Below are 18,908 nucleotides of genomic sequence, written 5' to 3'. Positions count from 1 at the left end.
GGACTCCACTTCTAACCGAGGGGCCCCCTAATTTCAAGTGTGGCCTTGTTCTTTTTGTTATAGCTACTATGTATGTGTGTGTGGTGGTGTGTTATGTTCATCTGAGAAGCATTTGTGTTTTTAATTTCTGTGTGTGTTTGTCTTATTATCCCCAGTTCACTCATCCACTCATTGTTGAGAACATGTCTAACAGATGGTTTGGTCAGATGAGTTCAGCAGAGCACTTGAAGAGATTTCAGAGTGTGTTTTATTTTTAGCAGCAATTCATAATTGATCATGTCGGGAATAAAATAAATATATGTCAAAGCACATGGTCTAATAACATTTCATTTGCTGATTTCAGGAAATGTTAGAGACTTACTGATGTTCTGAATCACCTGGATGATTTAATTTCATATCAATTTAATTCATATTAAATCACAAACTTGTCTCATAGGGCTGCACAATCTGTACAACATATGACAACTGTCATCTTTAGACCCTTGGTTTGGATGAGGAAGAACTTCACACACACACACACACATACACACACACACACACATACAAAAGCCATTTGAAGCGAATAAAAGGAGAAACCTCAAATAGAGCAACAGAGGAGGAATCTCTCCTGCAGGATGGACAAACATGCTGTAAAGAGCAGACAAGTGGAGAAACAGAATGACGATAAAAAGTCAATTAAGTACATAGTACAAAATATTAAGTAAATACAGTGTCATAAGTTAAAGCATTTCAGGAAAAAATGGTTTTGAGTAAAGACTGTGGATCAGAGAAAATGTCAAGCAACTACCAGCTGCAGTCAAAAGCTGGTAGGACATCGATCATAAAATCTTCTCTATTTTTCTTTTGTCCATTGACCTGTTACACTAAAACCGTGCTTTACAAGGGCATTAATTATCTGCTATGAAAGCGGTCCTGGCCTACACACACACACACCCACAAACACACACACACATACACAAGAGGCTAGATAAGAGCTTTCCAACAATAAAGTCACCCTCCTCTACTGGGAATTTCACATCAGCAGACTGGTGTGAACAAGGACATTAGTGAGAAGGCTCGACTAGGCAGTAGGAGGAGGTAATTAATTAGAGATGGAGAGTGTCATACGTCTCTATTCAACTCATAGGATACCTCACTCCCCTTACGAATACACACACATACACACATACTGTTTACACACAGATGTGATCCTGCTCCCTAGAGTCTAATTACACCCTGGGCTTCCAAGCTCCTCTGCCACGCTGGATGTGGAGCATGATGGGACGGACTTGGTGACTAATATACAAAATGTGAGATAAAAATATGATAAAATTTTCAATTTCAATTTCCAAAACAATCAATAAGAATGGGCCTCTTTCACTATCTGAGGACATTTCATTTCCACTTACTGTGAGCTACAAGTGATTATGCACATGTTTGTGTGCTTGCCTGCCTGTGCTTTTGTGTGTGTGTGTGTGTGTGTGTATGTGTATTCATGAGGCTGTGTGCCAAGGTGTTTCAAACAGAACAAAGACTGCAAAGCCCAGATCAAAACAGGCGGATCTGATTGCTTATGAAACCGCAAGACTCGTCACACCTTCAGCAACGGAAGATACATTTCAGGATAAAAGCAATAAATGAAATCATGCAGATTTTCATGACAAAAGATGTCCAGCTGGACATCTGAGGGGAACACATTATCCTGATAATAGTGACAGACCAGGCCACATTGTGTGTTTGTGTGTTTGTGCACACTTCCTCCCTTGCAAGCTTATAACTGAATATAGTTCAGAACATCCTTTAATCTTTAATCTTTTTGGTCTTTTTATGCCATGCTCACTGACAATGTGTTTTTTTTAGCAGTGGATAGAATAACATGCTGATGATAAAATAAACCACGTATTAAGTGATTATTACCCCCATACGTGGATACAGTTGCCATCTACTGTAAACTCATCTGGGCATATTAAGGAGTGGTTTATCCACAATCAAGAATGCTTCTATTCATAGCAAACTGATTGGAGGCTACATGATTGCGTGGCCCACTTTAAGTTAAGACTTACTGTAAATATTAAGTCTGTGACTGCGCATTATTGATTTAAAGCCTCCTCTTGAAGTTGATTAGCCCACATTAGGTAACTGTGCAATCAAACAAAGCTTTATCCTCATTGACCTTTTCATATCAAGTAAATGAATATTAAGAATCATCTGTCATCATGCTTCGTTTAGATAAAGCAAAGGGACCAAACGGTAATAAGACATCCACACAAGTATACAACCCAACATGGCACAACAAAATGTCATATGTCAACTGTTACACATGATTGATTTAAAAAGGTTCATTGAAAGTTTAGGAAAAGTGGTGAAGGTAAAATATATTTACAAGTAAAATCTACCCTTTGGAACTGTTTCATCACCAGTGTACACTGAAATCTAAGAAAATGTGTGGGTGACACCTAATGGACTAGAAAGGAATTACACTTGTACTCAGCAATACTCATTCAGCTCATTATGGCTTTGTTGTTTGGTGTGTGTAACATGATAATAATATTATAACACTGTAGTAACACACAGAATGATAGGTAAAAATAAAAAAATGCATGAAATTAATATGCAGGGTTGTGGTGGAGAATATTACAACACTGATGACACACACCATACCAGCTATTTGAATTTTTATTACCTTCGGTTATATAATGATCCAACACAGAAAGTACAGTTTGAGGTTTAATTGTTGAAAGGGAAAACAAGGCAAAACCCCTTACCAACCCAACCCCTTAAAACTATTAACTTACATATGTACAGGCACTTATCAAAAGTTCCCAGTAAAATTCACAATACATCAATATATACCAGAGCTGGAAATTGTTCACTGTCTCAGCATCATATACATAATATACTACATGCTGGTGGACAGGAAGTACTTTTTCATATTACAGGATATCATCGAAAGACTACAGAAAATACTGTGCATGGAGAGATAGATAATAGATAATGGAATTAGCAGAAAGTGGGCTCATCTCTTATCCTAGTGCATCAAATCCATTATCCTCATGGCAGGATACAACAAACTATACATGTACTTTACATATCACAGAATGAAAGCATATTTCCCAGGAATGCTGAGAAATGTGCGGTCGTCACTGCTGGGGTGGACAGTGAGTCTGATCACTGGGGTCTACACACTCTGCCTCTACAGGCAGGTGGCTGGTTGGGATGCCCACTGGTGGACGAACTTTTCTGATCGGGCTGAAACTGCGTGGAGATGAACCGGGGGAGTGAGCGGGGGAGCGTAGAGGGCGTAGGGGAGGACCTGGAAGGGGTTGTGGGAGAGGTTGTGCCAGTGGAGAGGGGCTGCGGGGGTACCTGCGTGGGGCAGTCCAGATGGGCCGCTCAGTTCTGTTGGAGGAGGGGGGAAGGACTGGGGCATAGGTAGCAGGGATACTCATTTCTGATTGGCTGAAGGTATTACTAGAACATTCTTCCAAACGCTCGAGGGTCTCCTGAAACAAGATGATGTGACACATGTTAGAATCATCATTTGCTATAGTGTTTTATTTAAGATTCTCATTTTGATGAAGCCATGATTTTTATAAACTTTAGCTTTAACCTTTACACACTGTCCATGTCAAATATGACCCATTTTTACATTTAATAAAAAGATCCTAAACACTATTCTTTTAACTTGAAATGTTATGACTTTTCCTACAGAGACCAAGAATATAAAAAATGAAAATATTAAAACTTTTTTCATTTTACACATTCACATTTTTGAGGTTGTTTCTGGGTAAAAAAAAAATCACCATTCAAAAATGTTGATGCATCCTTCACATTCAATAACATTAATTGAAATCATGATGGCTGCTATGTTCTCCTGTTTCAGGTAACATAGGACAATAACATAGTGTGATTGCGAATGTTTTTTTTTCTATTCACAAATATCCTTAAACCTAAAGAATACAATCTCTTTGTTCTCTGAAAGCTCAATCAAGGACTTATCACCCATTTATCAATGATTAATGACTGATATTGTGTTTATGAATGAAAAATACATTTGTGGTTCAGAAGTTTGGTATAGAGACTAATTATGAGCGATACTGTGAAGGGTCAGCATATGAACAGTATGTAAGGGTTAAATGGCTTGGAGCATCACTTACATCTTCGTTGAGAACATACAGAGGCATGGGACTCCTTCGACCAAGTGTGGTTGGTTTGGGTACAACATCAACTACAAAAAAAAAAAAAGAAAAAAGAAAAACATGAAACATATTAAATATATATTCATATAATAAAAAATATAATGTGTGACATGTGTATACAAAGGTGTTGTAAAGCTATATGAAAAGGAAACACTGTTGCTCACCATCATGGCCATTTTCACTCTGCTCTACATAGATGGGAGCTCTCTGGGGGACAGGTCTATGTTTCTTTCTTTAGAAGGAAAAAACAGATTAAATCAAAATCTTAAAATGTTATATAATCTACAAGTCACTGTGTTGATCACTTGTCCAATAAGGATAAATGTTAAGAATAGCAGAATATGGTGACACTGTTGAGCTACTTAAGATTCTAGCCACATCCTCAAGTGCAATATCAAAGCCAATGAGAGCGAGAGAGAGAGAGAGAGAGGAGAGGGAAAAAAGGAAAGAGAAGAAAGAGTGGCTCTCACTTGGAAGGTTTCCAACAGGCACACACTGTCACCAGGGTGATTAGGAGGAATATGCCCCCGGTGGACAGGATGATGTATAGCGAGCTCCTTCCTAAACCAGAGGGATACACAGGGAAGGCAAGAAAGAGTGAGAGTGACAGAAAGAAAGAAAGAAAGAAAGAAAGAAAGAAAGAAAGAAGACATTGAGAGAAAGAAAGAAGAAACCGAGAGGTCTGTGTTAACACGTCACTCATGTCTAGCACATTTCCCACCGCTTTTAAGCAGACTCAGCCCTCGGGTAACCCCACAGCTCAAAAAGCCGACACTTGATCCATCGAAAGTAGGAAACTACAGACCAGTTTCTCTTCTCTCATTCTATCCAAAACACTTGAACATACTGTACTTAACCAAGTGTCTAATTTTCTTTCGCAAAACAACCTACTCGATCCTAACCAGTCTGGCTTCAAGAGTGGTTACTCTACTGAGACTGCTCTGTTGGCAGTTCTGGACTCCCTGAAGTCAGCAAGAGCAGCGGATCATCATTTCTCATCCTGCTTGACCTGCCTGCTGCCTTCGACACAGTGAACCACCAGATCCTCATGTCCACTCTCTCCAGCCTCGGCATCACCATCATCAACCTTTTCTTGTTTTTCACAGTGGAAAAGTAAAAGTTTGAAAACATGAAGTTCTGTTTTCAAGGCAAGAAATTAGTTATTTTGGAACATCCTACTTTTCTTTTAAACCTATAATGAGATGTGGCCAGGATATGCAGTATCCAAAAGCAACATTAAATCTTTTTTCTACACTGCTTGGGAAGTCTTATTCATGCCAACACATTGGCATGAATAAGGTGCAGTGAAGTAGCACACTAGTGTAGTCACTTTGAGACTTTGTGCTGTGCTGCTATGCATGCAGAGGGAACAGAGAGCAGTCTGAGGGCCTGTAGCTGTCCCTTCAGGCAGCACATCACAGTACAGCAATAATGAAGTCAGGATTACTGAGGTCCACTGAGGCAAAGCGTCCTCCCCACCTGCTTTCTTTTTCTACTCCCTCCTCATAAATAACTGTCCATTCATTGGATCAGACTGTCTCTCCCTCTCTCTCCCTCTGCTTGACGTGTGGCTCTATAATGGCGCCCAGTAACAACTGCTCTCAGCCAACTCTGCTGCACTCACAGTCTGGATTTGCACTTGTTGTAAACAACATTGTTAGAGAGGCAGACATGCTTGTGTATGGGTCACTGTGAGATGATAATTGCTTCTGCTTACTACTGAAAATAGATTGCTGTTTTCGTCATCAGTTTTGCTGGTATAGAGGAAGAAATTGTAATTCTCAAAAACCATCTGATGTTACTATACCATTATCTCTTCAGCTCAAATGTAAACTTATATCACAACTTAAGATCCTACCGGTGTAACATGCCACCTACTGTAGACAGTGAGCTTGACAGCCATGCTCTTCATGCTGCTGATAGGGTTGTCCACTGTGCAGGCGTAAATGTCATCGTCTGACATCAGAACGCGCGAGATGGTCAGCACCTTTTGGTCGTGTGAAAGCTGCAGGCGTGAGTCATTGGATAGCACCTTGCCTCCCTTCAGCCAACTGTAGATGGGCTTTGTGCCATTATCGTGGGAACAGTGCAGGTGGAAGTGCTCGCTGTACTCCAGGACAGATGAAGCCATCATCTGGATGTAAGGTCTGGACACAGGAACTGAGGATAACAGGACAAAGACATGGGGGGGCTTCAGATTGAAATTCAAATATATTAGAGACTGACCTTTAGTTATATAAGAACAACTGACACTCATTTGAATGTGGTTATAAGATTTCTTAAAAAAAATACCACCAACACTGTGAATCACTCTGTATCGTGTTCTTGGGCAAGATTATGTATTTTCAACTTGTATTGATTTTCTGTTAGCTTATAACTCCTCTTCAGTGTCCTGCGCTGATTGCTCAGATATTTTGAAAAATGAGTAATTCTGCATACCATCCACAGTGAGCTCAATATAGTGCTCTCCAGTGAAGGTGTCATCCGTGATGGAGATCTCCACTTCGTACGCCCCTTCGTCTGACAGCTGCAGGTTGTGAAGCAGCAGTGAGCCATTCTCGAACACCAGGATCCGGTTGCGATATTCTGGCCTCAGGTTCCCTATGATGTCGATTCCTATGGACTGCACAACAGTGATAGGTTTCTCTTTGTCCCGCTTCAGCTGCCACTTAATTACAGGCTTGTCGGAGCTGCTGCTGGAGTAGCTGACTGACAACAGGGCCTCTTTCCCCACCGTGCCCCTCACCAACTGGGTTTGGCTGGTCACATTGACCCCTGACACCTCACCTGGAAAGATGGCAAAGAGGCAGTAAGCTAAGGAGAAGATAGAGAGGAGTACAGGAATAGTAGAGGGTTGCAGAGTAAACAAAGGGCAGCTCCTTTGCAGCCTTTGATGCTCCAGTGAGCAGAGATCAGAGGAATAAACTGTTCATACATTATGAAACAATAGAGGAGAAAAACACACTAATTACTGTTACACTAATTACTACTCTTGCTGCCAGTACAAACATAAATGAAAAATATGAGTATAGAAAATGGGCATGGGTACAGGGGCCCTGCACACCAGATGTAAAAAGTACGTACATTCACTTAAGCACGGTGTAAATACAATTAATTAAGTGCAAGTACAATTTTGAGATACTTTCATTTTACTCTAATACTCTCATCTGTGAGACTTTATCTTTTCCACCACTGCATGGAAATGGATTGAAAGGATGGAAATATCACATAGCCTTTTACTCTAAGTCATTTATATGTATGCTGTCGTACATTTTTAGAGTTAAGTTTCACAAATGTGTGATGTGACCACATAAAACATTAAAATAGTTCTTGCATGTTAATGTATCTTTAATGTAATAATCTCTATTTCACCTTACTTGCAACTCTTAAATTGTAAGCATGTTTTAATTTTAATCAGTAATTTATTCTATTGGCACTTGGTTAACTTGCTAAAACATTTAAAGCAGCAAAGTCACTTCTAATTGACCTTTTTCACAGCCGCCATTTTGACCATACTCCAGTAGGAAAAGCAAAGGTGTCACTAATAACATTAATGATGACTCTGTTCTATTAAAGTGACCCAGTGAGCCATGACAGTGTGTGTGTACTGAAACTGAGGGAGCTAACAGAACTCATTCTTATTAATTTTATATCCATTCTATTATTTATGCCTATACTTATCCTGCTATAACATGTCAAAATGCTGCATTTTTCAGGACTTTCAATACTTTTTTTTGCTTCATTATTTAGGCCTTTGTCTAAGATGTTTGTTTTTTCTTTGATGCAGACTTACTAAACAGAAATGTTATGCATTTTTGCCTTAATACAGCAATTAGCCAGCTCACTGTATGCTACGCACCCGCGTTATGTTCACTTGGGCCCATGATGTCTAGTCACATCTTGATCACTAATCTACTTCTCAGAAACTCCCCCCAGGAATTCCTCATGACCCCTCGTAGTGAACAACTAATACACTAATTTTGATTTGTGCTCCTCAATTATCCTCCACCTCCCACAGGGATGCGGGGATAAGGTATTACAGTCTGAGCCACATTTCATCCTTTATAGAGGAGCCCTGTCTTGGAAACCAAACACAGCAAAGCTATTATGTTCACAGTAGAGGTTCCTATAACTCAGTGCCGCTGGACACATGGAGGCCTAAACATTGGCTGCAGGCCTGTGAGGGGCATCCTACTGTTGGGCCTCAGTGATGGAAAGAACAACCTAGATGAGAGAGAGAGAGAGGGAAAGAGAGAGAGAGGCAGGGGGAGAGACTGCACTGTTCACTATTCTTTGCAGTGAGGCAGTTAGCAGGGCATCGCCTCATTGCCGTGGTAACCATTTGGTCCGCCTGACAGGGGTTGCCAAGGCGATAAGACAAAGGGCATGATTGTTGGAACTAGTTTCCTCCCTTGAAAAGAGTGAGAGAGGGTGAGAAAGAGAGCGAAAGAGAGAGAAAAACTCTTTGTCATTGGTGAAGTTGGAGATAGACACAGAATCCAGTGATTCTACCAAAACTGGCCTGGTCGGGTAAACTGGGCCCTTGGTACGGATCACAGAATTAAATCATACATTTTTAAACCAAAATCACCAAGTTGTTAATGTTTGACATCACTTTTTCTCACCCATGAACTCACCCAGAGCTTCCCAAGTACAAAAAGCAGGCCCTGCCCTTTTCAACAGCTCTTCACAAAACTTGATATCATCACACTTAACCTGCATGTCCTCTTTCTTACATACCTACAATAGCCACTCCAGGCTCCTCTTGAGCTTGTGATGGGGGCCCAGTTTAGAGCATCACACATGAACTAATCCATTGTGCAACCAGCTAGTGGTACACAAGGACAAGAAAAGAAAAATCTGCGACTAACCTGGATTAACTTTACTAGACAAACAGTAAGGATGTGAATTTTGATCTGGCTTTTAAGTGACACAGAGTGTTTTTTAAAACTGATGAAAACAAAGAAAGTAACTCAAGATTGTAAAAGAAAACCAAAAATGTTAAAAATAGGTTAATTGAAATGAGAGTAACTGAACAGGCCCAGTCTGGCTTTGTCTTTACTTGTTACCAACCAATCAGAATCTCACAATTCAAGGAAAAATCAACGTTTTCTGTCAGTCATCTGAAACATGGCACAGTCTCGGTGAGATCCTTTATCCTCTAATTTCTTTGTAGGCAAAAAAAAAAAAAAAAAAAAAATGTTTGGACTTACCTGTGAAGAGAAGGAGGAGGAGGCCAAAGAGCGTCAGTAGTGGAGGAATGTCAGTAAAACTGTTGCCTGTAGAGGAGGTCTTCCTCTCCACCTTCATCTTGTGTCTAGGGCAGAGTCTTTCTCCCACTTAGTGAGCATGGTTTATCCACCCTGGGCACGTCTCTACGAATCAACACTCTCGCCACTGCCTGACTGCCTGCAACACTGGCCTCTGCCTGGTCACACTGAGCCCCACTCTCCTCACAGCACCCCAGTCAGAGCCAACAACAGCCAACTGTGTGTGTGTGTTTGTGTGTGTGTGTGTGTCCATGTGAGACAGAGACATAGTGTAGATGAGCTCTTACATGCCACATTGCCCTTTCAAAAAAGCAGCTCAAAGGAAAATAGTGTTTGCTTTTTTGGGCAATTATTTATCTTAAAGTGTCTGTTTCTTTCTTAAAGCTTCCTGTAAAATAAACACTTTCTTTTTTACACTCTAAGCATACTCTTGCTATAAGTAATAAGGAGTTGCAATAATGAGTTGAGCTACTTTGCAGAAATTCCTGCTGGGAAGAACTAATATACTTCAACCAAAACAGTGGCTCTAAGAGGAGCCCACTTAAACCCTCAAATGTCTGAGTTTGAAAAACAACTCACTTCCCCCCTCTTTGGCCCACCTTTGTCACATTGTGCAAACTCCTCTCTGGACTGGAGCCTCTCAATAAACTCACAATTTGTCACTTGGCAACCAACCCTGCTGTTGACCCACACATATAGCCTTGAAGCATTTTGCTGCTAGACAGTACAGTCAGTACCTGTCAGGTGCGTAGTGCATGGTACTGTATGAAAGCTGCATGATAATAAAAGCAACAAATAAGAGGAAACAAATTAAAGGAAAGATGTTATACCTACTTTGTCCTCTAGGTGGCGTAGCAGCTACATTAAGACAGTGAACTGATGGAGAAATTAGAGGCAAACACTCCTTCTAAAGTGAAGCTGCCAAAAACAGTGTTTTGTGAAGTTGTGGCTTTTATTGCAATACATTTGCTCTTTTTTTACTGACCTTCTAATATTCACTATGCATGTGAAAAAACAGTGAAACACACAGGTCAAAAGGTGTAAAATGAAAGTAAAACATGCTCTTCAAGAATAAGACAGGAAGTCTGAATGAAGAGTCAAAATACACTATGTTGAGTTGATTTAGTTAACTTTATTGCTACAGATATATCTCCTGACTGCCAATCTACCACTAGCTTCAAAGGTCCCACATGCCTAGACTGTCACCATTAATTATTTTAGAAATGACGTGTGTGTAAAATCCGCATTTGCCACATCAGTCATTTGTACTGTGTTGTGAAGATAAAAGCATTAGCTTGTACTCTCTGATGAGTCAATTGCATTATAAGTCATCTCTCCCACTTAAGGAAAGCAGTCTTTTGTTATGAGTTTTTTTTTTCTTCTGAGCATTTTGTTTGACTACAAAGGGAGGTTTTATGCAGAGGAGGAAGCACGGTTGATAGAAAGCTCCAGGAATGTGGGAACAGCTGCCACTCTCCCAGGACTCCTGTGTAGTCGGCCATCAAAGCTGAACCTCTCCCCTCCACCTCTGCCCTCGGTAAGAGCAGCACCTCCCTCTTCCTCTCATCTTCTAACACACTCTAAATCAAGGGGGACACTTTCCAGTCAATAGAGGAAGAGAGAGGGAGTGCAGACGGGGGCCTGTGTACATGTATTATGACAGGAATGATTGTCACATTTAGCCCATAACAAGACTGATGTCATCCTGTGTGGCTCCCACAGTGCAGGTTTACAAGTATATGGATGCAATCAAGATGTGACAAAAATGTATCTTTAGGTTACAATGTGAAGCTGATATCACATCTTCTGAATGTAAATCCTTGATTTTATGGTGTCACTGATGGTGTTGTTTTTACAGCTGTGGTATTAAAGACTACACATTTCATCTCTACCAAGTTGTGTAACCTTAGTAATAAAAAATACTGTATCTTTTAAGATGGTGAGACCACAGGAATAACCACTGGAAAGCAGATAATTGCGCCCCCTGTTGTTTGTCTTGGCTCATACATCTCTAATTACCACCCAGGAGAGTAGAGAGATCTTTCCTCACTGACAAGCTGTCTGAGAAAGAGAACAAACTAACCAAGCAGATCTTTCAGATGATCTTCTCCTGAAATAGTCCATGTTCAACTTAACAAGTCACAAAAAAAGGAGGGGGCTGAACTATAATTCTCTGCTTCACTATGGTACATTTAACAGGCTACCTCGTGCTTCACAAATGTGCTCACATGACACATATGTGGATCTATTTAAGACCTGAACCAACACACTTTTCAGGCTCATTTTTGAAAACCTGTCTTTTCCCTTATTCTCAGAATTCAATCTACAGCACCAAGTGGGTGTTGTGCTATGTTTGGAGGTGTGCATAATATTGATTGTTCACCCACAGTCATTAAAGAGACAGGAGAACATGGCCATGGCACCTCTGGGACTGAGTAGGAGAAAAGAGAGAATAGGTCCATATAAAACCCATAGAGGATGTGTATAAAAGTGTGGCGGAGGAGGGATGTCAGCCTGAGAAGGAAGTGCTTTGCACTCTGCAAAACCACTGACACTCATGTTGGTTGTCCTATCTCTACAGCTGGTGTCACAACCAACATCCCATGTCTGTGTGCGTGTGTGCACAAGAGTTAGAGTGAGTGACTTGAGTGGGATCTGTGCACTAAAGTATGGGTTGTGTTTTTCCTGTGTGTGAATGCATGTGCAGTATGAGTTTGTGCAGAGTGCTGTATGGCTCAGATGTGTGTGGGTGGGCTGAGTGGGAGCACTGGGAGACTGAAGATGCTCTAGCCTGTTTCTCATAAAGTGAACAAGACTGCCTCTGCAAATGAAGCAAAAATGATGTTATTCTTTTGTGATTTAAAAAGCCATATTGCAATAAAGGTAGGCCGTGTATTGGAAAACATTCAACATGTACACACATCACTCGATGGCGTGGGTGTTTATGAAAATGCACCTGTTGACACCATGGATGCATTTTATAGCTTCATGCATACAGGCTTTGCAACTGTAAGCAATCAAATGATCTAAATGGCCTTTTAATAGCTATTATTATTGGTAAAAACTTAATTTGTCAAGTGTTACTGGCAGTTGTAAATATTACAAATGCATAGCATTATGTTTATGAATTATTTATGAAATTCCTTGTTTAAGAGAGCCACATGGGAGACAACACATTGTTTCAGCTTCATGGAAACCTGCTGTTGCCAATTAGCAGCCCCCACTTATGTTGCAGTGAAAAATGAGCAAGTTTGGCTACTGTAATATCGTAAAATAGAAAAACCTCAACTTTACCACCTAATTTAGAAACAGAGGTGGAGGTGACAGGTGACATAAAAGGTACTGTTTGAAAAAAAAAGATCCTTATGTTGAATTAATAAAGTTTAAAAGAGACATTTCACCATATATTTAAGGTGGATTTATTAGTGTAATGCCATGACTCTACAGCAAAGTTCAGCAGGGTACTTTTCAAGCATGAAGGCTCTGCAAAATCTTACAATGGAATTTCATACACCTGATTTAACAAAAGTCAAACCCACCAACACAACAACAGAGCATATTGAATCTATGTCTCATAAGATAAAGCTGTACCAGATGCATCTGGAAAAAAAAAGTGTAATTACTGCATGCTCACTGTTCTGGAAGATCAGATTTATAGAAAATGCTCGATAAGGTGAAAAGAGAACTTATTTGTCATGTGATCAAAAAGATAATCATGTATTTGCAATCTGAATAAGATAACTTAGAATGAATAGAACATACATAGCTACTTCTCTTTTGATGTTTTTGACGTTTAATCATTTTTGTAAGCAAGTCAAATAGGTAAATAATAGTCATGATACAAGCACATCAAAAAACAATGCAAAATAACATTAAAGCCACTAATTACGCAAAGTGTAAAGCTGATGCATACAAGGTTTTACACACAGATGGTATGAACTGATCCATCCGAAATAGGCCCTGTTTAGCATTTAGAGGACATTCATTTTCACATTCACAGATCATCATCTAAAAACTAGCACACTACCAGAAGTTTCACAAGTACATGCAGTGAGTTGCAAATTCTGGGTCAAAGACATCCGTACTGATGAGACTGCTGGACATGCAGAGTTAGAAGTGTTAAAGTTTACAAAATACACATAACACACCCTCAAAACTGTCTGTTCATTTTCTACTGCTAATTTGTGTTGAAAGGAAAATGACTCCTGGGGTAAAAAGGTGTGCCTAAAAGCCAGCCTAGCCAGCTTATGCCAGCCATCTCTCTTGCTACCTTGTTTCCCCTCTTTTCTCTTCATCCAGGTCAGGACAGGGGCGTCACTGCTCTGGCACAGATGTGTCGTCTCTCTCTACTGCCCCCGATCCTCCTGTCTCTAAAAACAGAAATAGGCAAGGTGGAGTTAAGCACTGCAGAGCCTGGAAAGAACAGCTTCTGTATACGCTCTTGTCGTCAAGGTAATTTTTAAGGTTACTTGTGGGTGGATCTATTGTAAAAAAAAGAAAGAAAAAAAAAACACTTGATGGTATTGGTATTAAGTTGCTACTTAAGGAGAATTCATTTTCAAAGGAGGTGAAAGCTTACCGTTATGCAAATATACATTTTTAGAATTTACTTTCAGAGTTTTACATCATTGTGTGATGCTGAGAACTTGATTATCTGTGAGAGGTGATGGCTAACATAACCAATGAACTCAAAAATCCACTTCTGTTGCAAAAAGGGGTCTCCCCCAGTGGGAGGTGCTCGGGATGCTTGGTTCCAATCCGACAGGTCCATTAATTCTGCTTGGCCCTCTGAAGCATATACCGAATGCACCTGGAGCTATAAATATATCTCCTACATGAGGATTGCAAGGCAGCCAGCAACTGGGTTAGAGAGAATCATTGACGTAGATCCCTTGTGTCAGCCACATCCCCAAAGAAAATGCTGCTTTGTCTTACAGGAAAAGGTGAAATTTTGAGGGCTGGAAGGTCTAAAGTTTTCTCTTGATTCTCAAAAGAACCTAGTTCTGGTTCATGTTTAAGAAAAAAAAAATCTGATTTGAGTGGATATCTGATGTAAATGTGTGGTTATGAGTCCTATGAGTTTTATTTATAGCTGTACTGAAATGACAGCATTTTAGCTTTGTGGAGATGTTTGCATAAGCATAAAATCAAAGCTCAACCCTCTGTTGGAATAGTTTATGTCCTCGGGAGAAAGCATTTTTGACTAGTAAAAAAAACTTGTTGTGAGTTGTGAGACTGTAATGTGACTGTTTCCCTGTAGAATTAACTCTAATTATTCTTCTCTTCTAGCGATTAACAGCACATCTACAAGCAGATTCATTTATAACCCTTTAACAAAAGAAGTAATTGAAAGATTCAATCATCTGTTGCTGCTGGAGACTCTATGGGGTAATTAAATGAGTCACTCAGTTATGTACTGCATTAATCACATATAGGGTAACTCATAAGGGGCTCTAATAAGTACATTTAATTATGTATAGCTATTAAGTGGTTTCTTTTTCTACTATGTAAAATGGCAAATCAATGCGTGCTGTATGTTCTGTGCTCCGGGAAAAGGTCACAAAATTTTCTAACATCTTAAAATGACAACTAATGCTCTACCAACAACATGCAGAACATACTTTCATTTGAATTATACCTAACATTATTTTGAATCTTGACTTGCTTTAAACTCAATGTCTCACAAGACACGGTCAAAGATGCAACTTATACTCAACCTCCATCACTTACCTCATATTACCTACTGTAGTTTCAGCTCCTGATAAGAGACTCTGTTACCATCCTTAACGTCACTAGCCATAATGCCCTCTTTAACAGCATTATGTGACCTAGTCTTATCCCGTGGTTCTACACCACTGACCTGTGTCCCCCTGGCTGCCGTTGAGCACATCCCCAGTGCTGCTCACCTCCTCCCCCTCTGCTTTGTCCTCCGGCTTCATCTTCTTACGGGTCATGTGACCACGGAAGCCAGCCTGGATCTTGGCAGCAGCCCTGTTGGCCTCGGGGTCATCCAGGGGGATGTCCATGATGTCCTCCTCCTCCTGGGGCCGGCTACACTCCTCCTGGTGAGAGGACCAAAAAAATAGTGGTTTACCACAGTAGGACAGCATATTACATGATCAAATGAGGATGTTTTCTTCCTGGAACACTGGCAAGAAAATATCATCTTTAACAGACTGTTACACTATATTTTGTAAAGTTAACTGTATGTGCTACAGCACTTTCTTTTTTGACAGTGAGGGTTGTGCGCTTGTTGCTGAGTGTCTCTCCCTTATTCCGTGACTTCAATGGTGCACTCAGGAGGTCAATAACCCACTTTGCCTCCCATTTTCTCTCCCTTTCTCCTCTTGTCATATACTGTATAACACTCTGCTGGCAAAAACATGTCTGAGTCAGCCTATTTTGTAATGAATTAATATTGTTTGCTGTGTTGTTTTGGATGGAACATGGAAAAGGTTCTGTATATTTATCAGACACATGGATTTCCAAACTGATCAATGGCCAATGATTATAAGATCATTGTTTATTACACAAAGAAATCTACATATACTATTAAGAGACAGTGAAAAGCACTGCTACCTCTTTGAGAATATATCCTTAGCTAGAGGAAGATTTATGATTTAAAAGAAACTAAGGGTGTGGTTGAAAAATAGTGAGGTTTAAAAATTCTTTCAAGGGTAACTTGCTCTGCAAACTGGGCTGAAAAAGATGACCCAGCAAAAATGCTGCTGCAGTCAACACCAGCAGCTTATTCGGTCACATTGGAAGTCCAGCATCCACTGTCCCAAAGGAAACATGGGGTGGGCGGAAGAGAAATTCTGGCTCGTCGTAAAGGGTCAGTGGAATAGCACCAAGACTGTCGACAAGTTATGTAAACACCAATCCAAATTCTACACCCCGTGCATTGCTTATGGAAACAGATTGACATTTCACACAAAGGCAGCCCACAGAACGAGCCTACTGTCATCCCACTACCTCGGTGAAGCCGTGCATCATGTCTCCAGTGAAACCCCTCCAGTGTAGGAGTGTGACCACCCACCTGTTCAGGCAGCATTCATTAGCCTCTCTGTCTGACTGCTCACAGACAAGCCAGCATCCAGCTCTTTTGCAGAGATGCAGGACTGGAATTTGCTGTCTATACACCTCAGGGGTCTTTTATTGTGGCTACTGCCTCACAGTCCTTACAAAGATTGATTTTAAATATTCTGATGCAAATCTTGTGCAATATTACCCACTTACAGTATGATGAAAGGAACATGAAAACTAATTCATAATTAAACAAGGAGTTTCTATGTTAGCTTCTCTGTGAAAAATTAATCATTTGTGAGTCATAAATATACACTTGGTTAGTGTAGTAAATTTCACTCTAGAAAAGGTCTATAAACAATAACACACACATGGCAGGATGTAGTTTGTGGGAAACCAAACACTTTTAAATACCATCAGTAACTAACAAAGTGTATTACCCAACTGTATGTGCATCTACCTACAAAACTGATCAGTGGGAAAAAAATTGAAAAAATTACATCTATTAAATTAAGAAAGTTAATCTGAAGCTTCTACTTACATTGTGACAGTCCATGTCTTACTCTCAGAGATGACTTCAGTCTTCAGGTGAGCTGACCTAGTATGACTTGTATGCCTAGTATGCCTCGATTTCTAGTTGGACCAAGGAAGCTCTCTTTAAATGAGTCTCTGGTATAATACAGATGCCTCACTGGCTCTTACTAACAATCACTGTATGTTCAGTAACACCCGCTCACGCACAGAGTGAGAGAGAGACATACAGTCAGAGAGAGGAAGAGAGAAAGAGGGAGGGAGGGAACGAGAGACCTCCTACAAACATGACAGCGTGTGTTCCATCTTTTCAGTCTCATTAAGGTTGATGACCTACTGTGTTCACATTTTTTTACTGTTATAGACCTTTAACAGACCTTATTTCTCAACATACACTGAGCACAGTCTGAAGACTTAAGAAAAGTAACTGACAGATGCTAATGCAATAATGTAAAGTTTGACAATACTGACACAAGAGAAAATAATGGAAGTATTTAGTCTGGGTATTAAATATGAACACAAAGTGACTACCACATGCACTGAGCATAAAAAAAAAAATCACAAGTTTGCAGTGTTGCAACAATAAACTCCACAAATAAAAACAAATGACTAACATAGAAATACTATGTAAAAGCCAGATGGTCATGAAACAATAATTGCTGACTTTCAAATTCTACTAATAGGGTGAAAAATAAAAGAGTGTAAGCATCTTGGACTGTTTTACACTACGAGGTGTTATAAATTTATTAGAGGCAGAGCGAGCTAACAGCCCTCTCCATCCCTCTGATCCCAGCTGGTATGGCCGCCCACACTCCTCTGCCAGCCTCAGAGACAAGACGGAGAGGGAGAGAAACAGAAAACATCCATTTATCTGAGTTATATCTCTGACATTAACACTCTCCTGCTGGTTTACTAACCATTCAGACAATATGTTAACTTATCCTCACGCCTAATTTCACTAAGATGACTTGTTTATCAATCATTTCACTTTGTTAATTTGTAGGAATGACAACTACTGTGTAATTAAATTTACTGTAATCAATCATTACATAGTTGGACTGCTCATATTAGCTGAATCCACTACATGTTAACCTAAGATGATTAGAGCATAGAAACATCTTTGTGGGCACTTGAAAACAGTGAAATAAAGGCATAAAAATTTAAATGAAAAAAGACTAGAGCAGATAGGTCACTTCTAGAATAGATGGCCTATATAGTGTACAGGTATATATTTGTATTTGTGGTAGTTCTGTTTCAGCTGAAATAAATTCTGCAACAGAATACATATAAATAGCACTTTAAATAAAAAATACAGAAAATGCTGTTTTACTGTGCTTTATCAGTCTTTTAGAAACTGCTATTAAAGGTAGATTACTGATACAGATGGTGCCTAGCAACTATCAGCATCACCATCTCCTATTAATTCCATGACGACACTAAGAGAGAGCAGGATAGTGAGGGGTTACCATGGTAACATTCTTAGTGCCGCTTCCTACACTCCCTCCGTGTTTGGAGCCTTGTTGGGTCCAGACAAATCAGACAGGGCTAACTGCAGTAAAATGTTAAAGGCCTAATTCACAAGACACATTGCTCAGTCTGTCTTTCATGATGATAGATTACTGAATCAAGTTTCAATTTGCGGAGGCTGCCGTGGCTCCCAGGAGGAGAGTGGATCTGGCGCTAACAAAAGCACCGTATTACAGTTTTATGACCATGCGGCTGAGCAAACGCCTCAAACAGCATCTCAAAAACTGAGACAGAATATGCTAAAACTGACTCCAAAGGTCTAATTTCCGTACATTTTTGGTTGAGATGATTTTGATCATGGCCGCCTCGATGACATTCAAAGTTTATCAGAACAACGTCATCCAGAAAATGAACTATTTTGGAGATATTTTCAATA

The 18,908-nt window shown here is 40.0% G+C and overlaps 2 protein-coding genes across 3 annotated transcripts; both read right to left on the bottom strand.

The window, feature by feature from the left end:
* Positions 1-2,693: 2,693 nt before the first annotated feature.
* On the bottom strand, positions 2,694-9,752 carry hepacama (hepatic and glial cell adhesion molecule a). Its single transcript, XM_044353169.1, has 7 exons — positions 9,392-9,752; positions 6,618-6,965; positions 6,057-6,338; positions 4,649-4,739; positions 4,343-4,410; positions 4,137-4,207; positions 2,694-3,482 (listed from the first exon to the last, which is right to left on the bottom strand). The coding sequence occupies exons 1-7, from the start codon at positions 9,486-9,488 to the stop codon at positions 3,120-3,122; spliced, it is 1,320 nt and encodes a 439-aa protein (XP_044209104.1). The 5' UTR covers positions 9,489-9,752; the 3' UTR covers positions 2,694-3,119.
* A 3,099-nt stretch (positions 9,753-12,851) lies between these two features.
* Positions 12,852-18,908, bottom strand: LOC122983661 (neurogranin-like). Of its 2 annotated transcripts, none has more exons than XM_044353628.1 (3): positions 17,016-18,908; positions 15,309-15,510; positions 12,852-13,818 (listed from the first exon to the last, which is right to left on the bottom strand). In XM_044353628.1, the coding sequence occupies exons 1-3, from the start codon at positions 17,028-17,030 to the stop codon at positions 13,763-13,765; spliced, it is 273 nt and encodes a 90-aa protein (XP_044209563.1). In that variant the 5' UTR covers positions 17,031-18,908; the 3' UTR covers positions 12,852-13,762. The 2 variants fall into 2 exon arrangements, with proteins under 2 accessions (XP_044209563.1, XP_044209564.1); XM_044353629.1 differs by having other exon boundaries at positions 15,355-15,510.

Source organism: Thunnus albacares, chromosome 6 (assembly GCF_914725855.1).
Source record: "Thunnus albacares chromosome 6, fThuAlb1.1, whole genome shotgun sequence".
Classification (NCBI taxonomy): Eukaryota; Metazoa; Chordata; class Actinopteri; order Scombriformes; family Scombridae; genus Thunnus; species Thunnus albacares.
The sequence above is the reverse complement of the archived record's forward strand: the minus strand, read 5'-3'. Positions and strand labels throughout refer to the sequence as shown.

Coding starts and splice junctions, on each gene's coding strand:
- hepacama (XM_044353169.1), bottom strand. CDS start 9,488: ATGAAGGTGGAGAGGAAGACCTCCTCTACAGGCAACAGTTTTACTGAC. Junction 6,966..9,391: donor CCTCCTCCTTCTCTTCACAG/GTAAGTCCAAAC, acceptor CCATCTTTCCAG/GTGAGGTGTCAGGGGTCAAT. Junction 3,483..4,136: donor TGTATGTTCTCAACGAAGAT/GTAAGTGATGCT, acceptor ATCTTGTTTCAG/GAGACCCTCGAGCGTTTGGA.
- LOC122983661 (XM_044353628.1), bottom strand. Junction 13,819..15,308: donor CGGCAGCCAGGGGGACACAG/GTCAGTGGTGTA, acceptor TTCTGTTTTTAG/AGACAGGAGGATCGGGGGCA.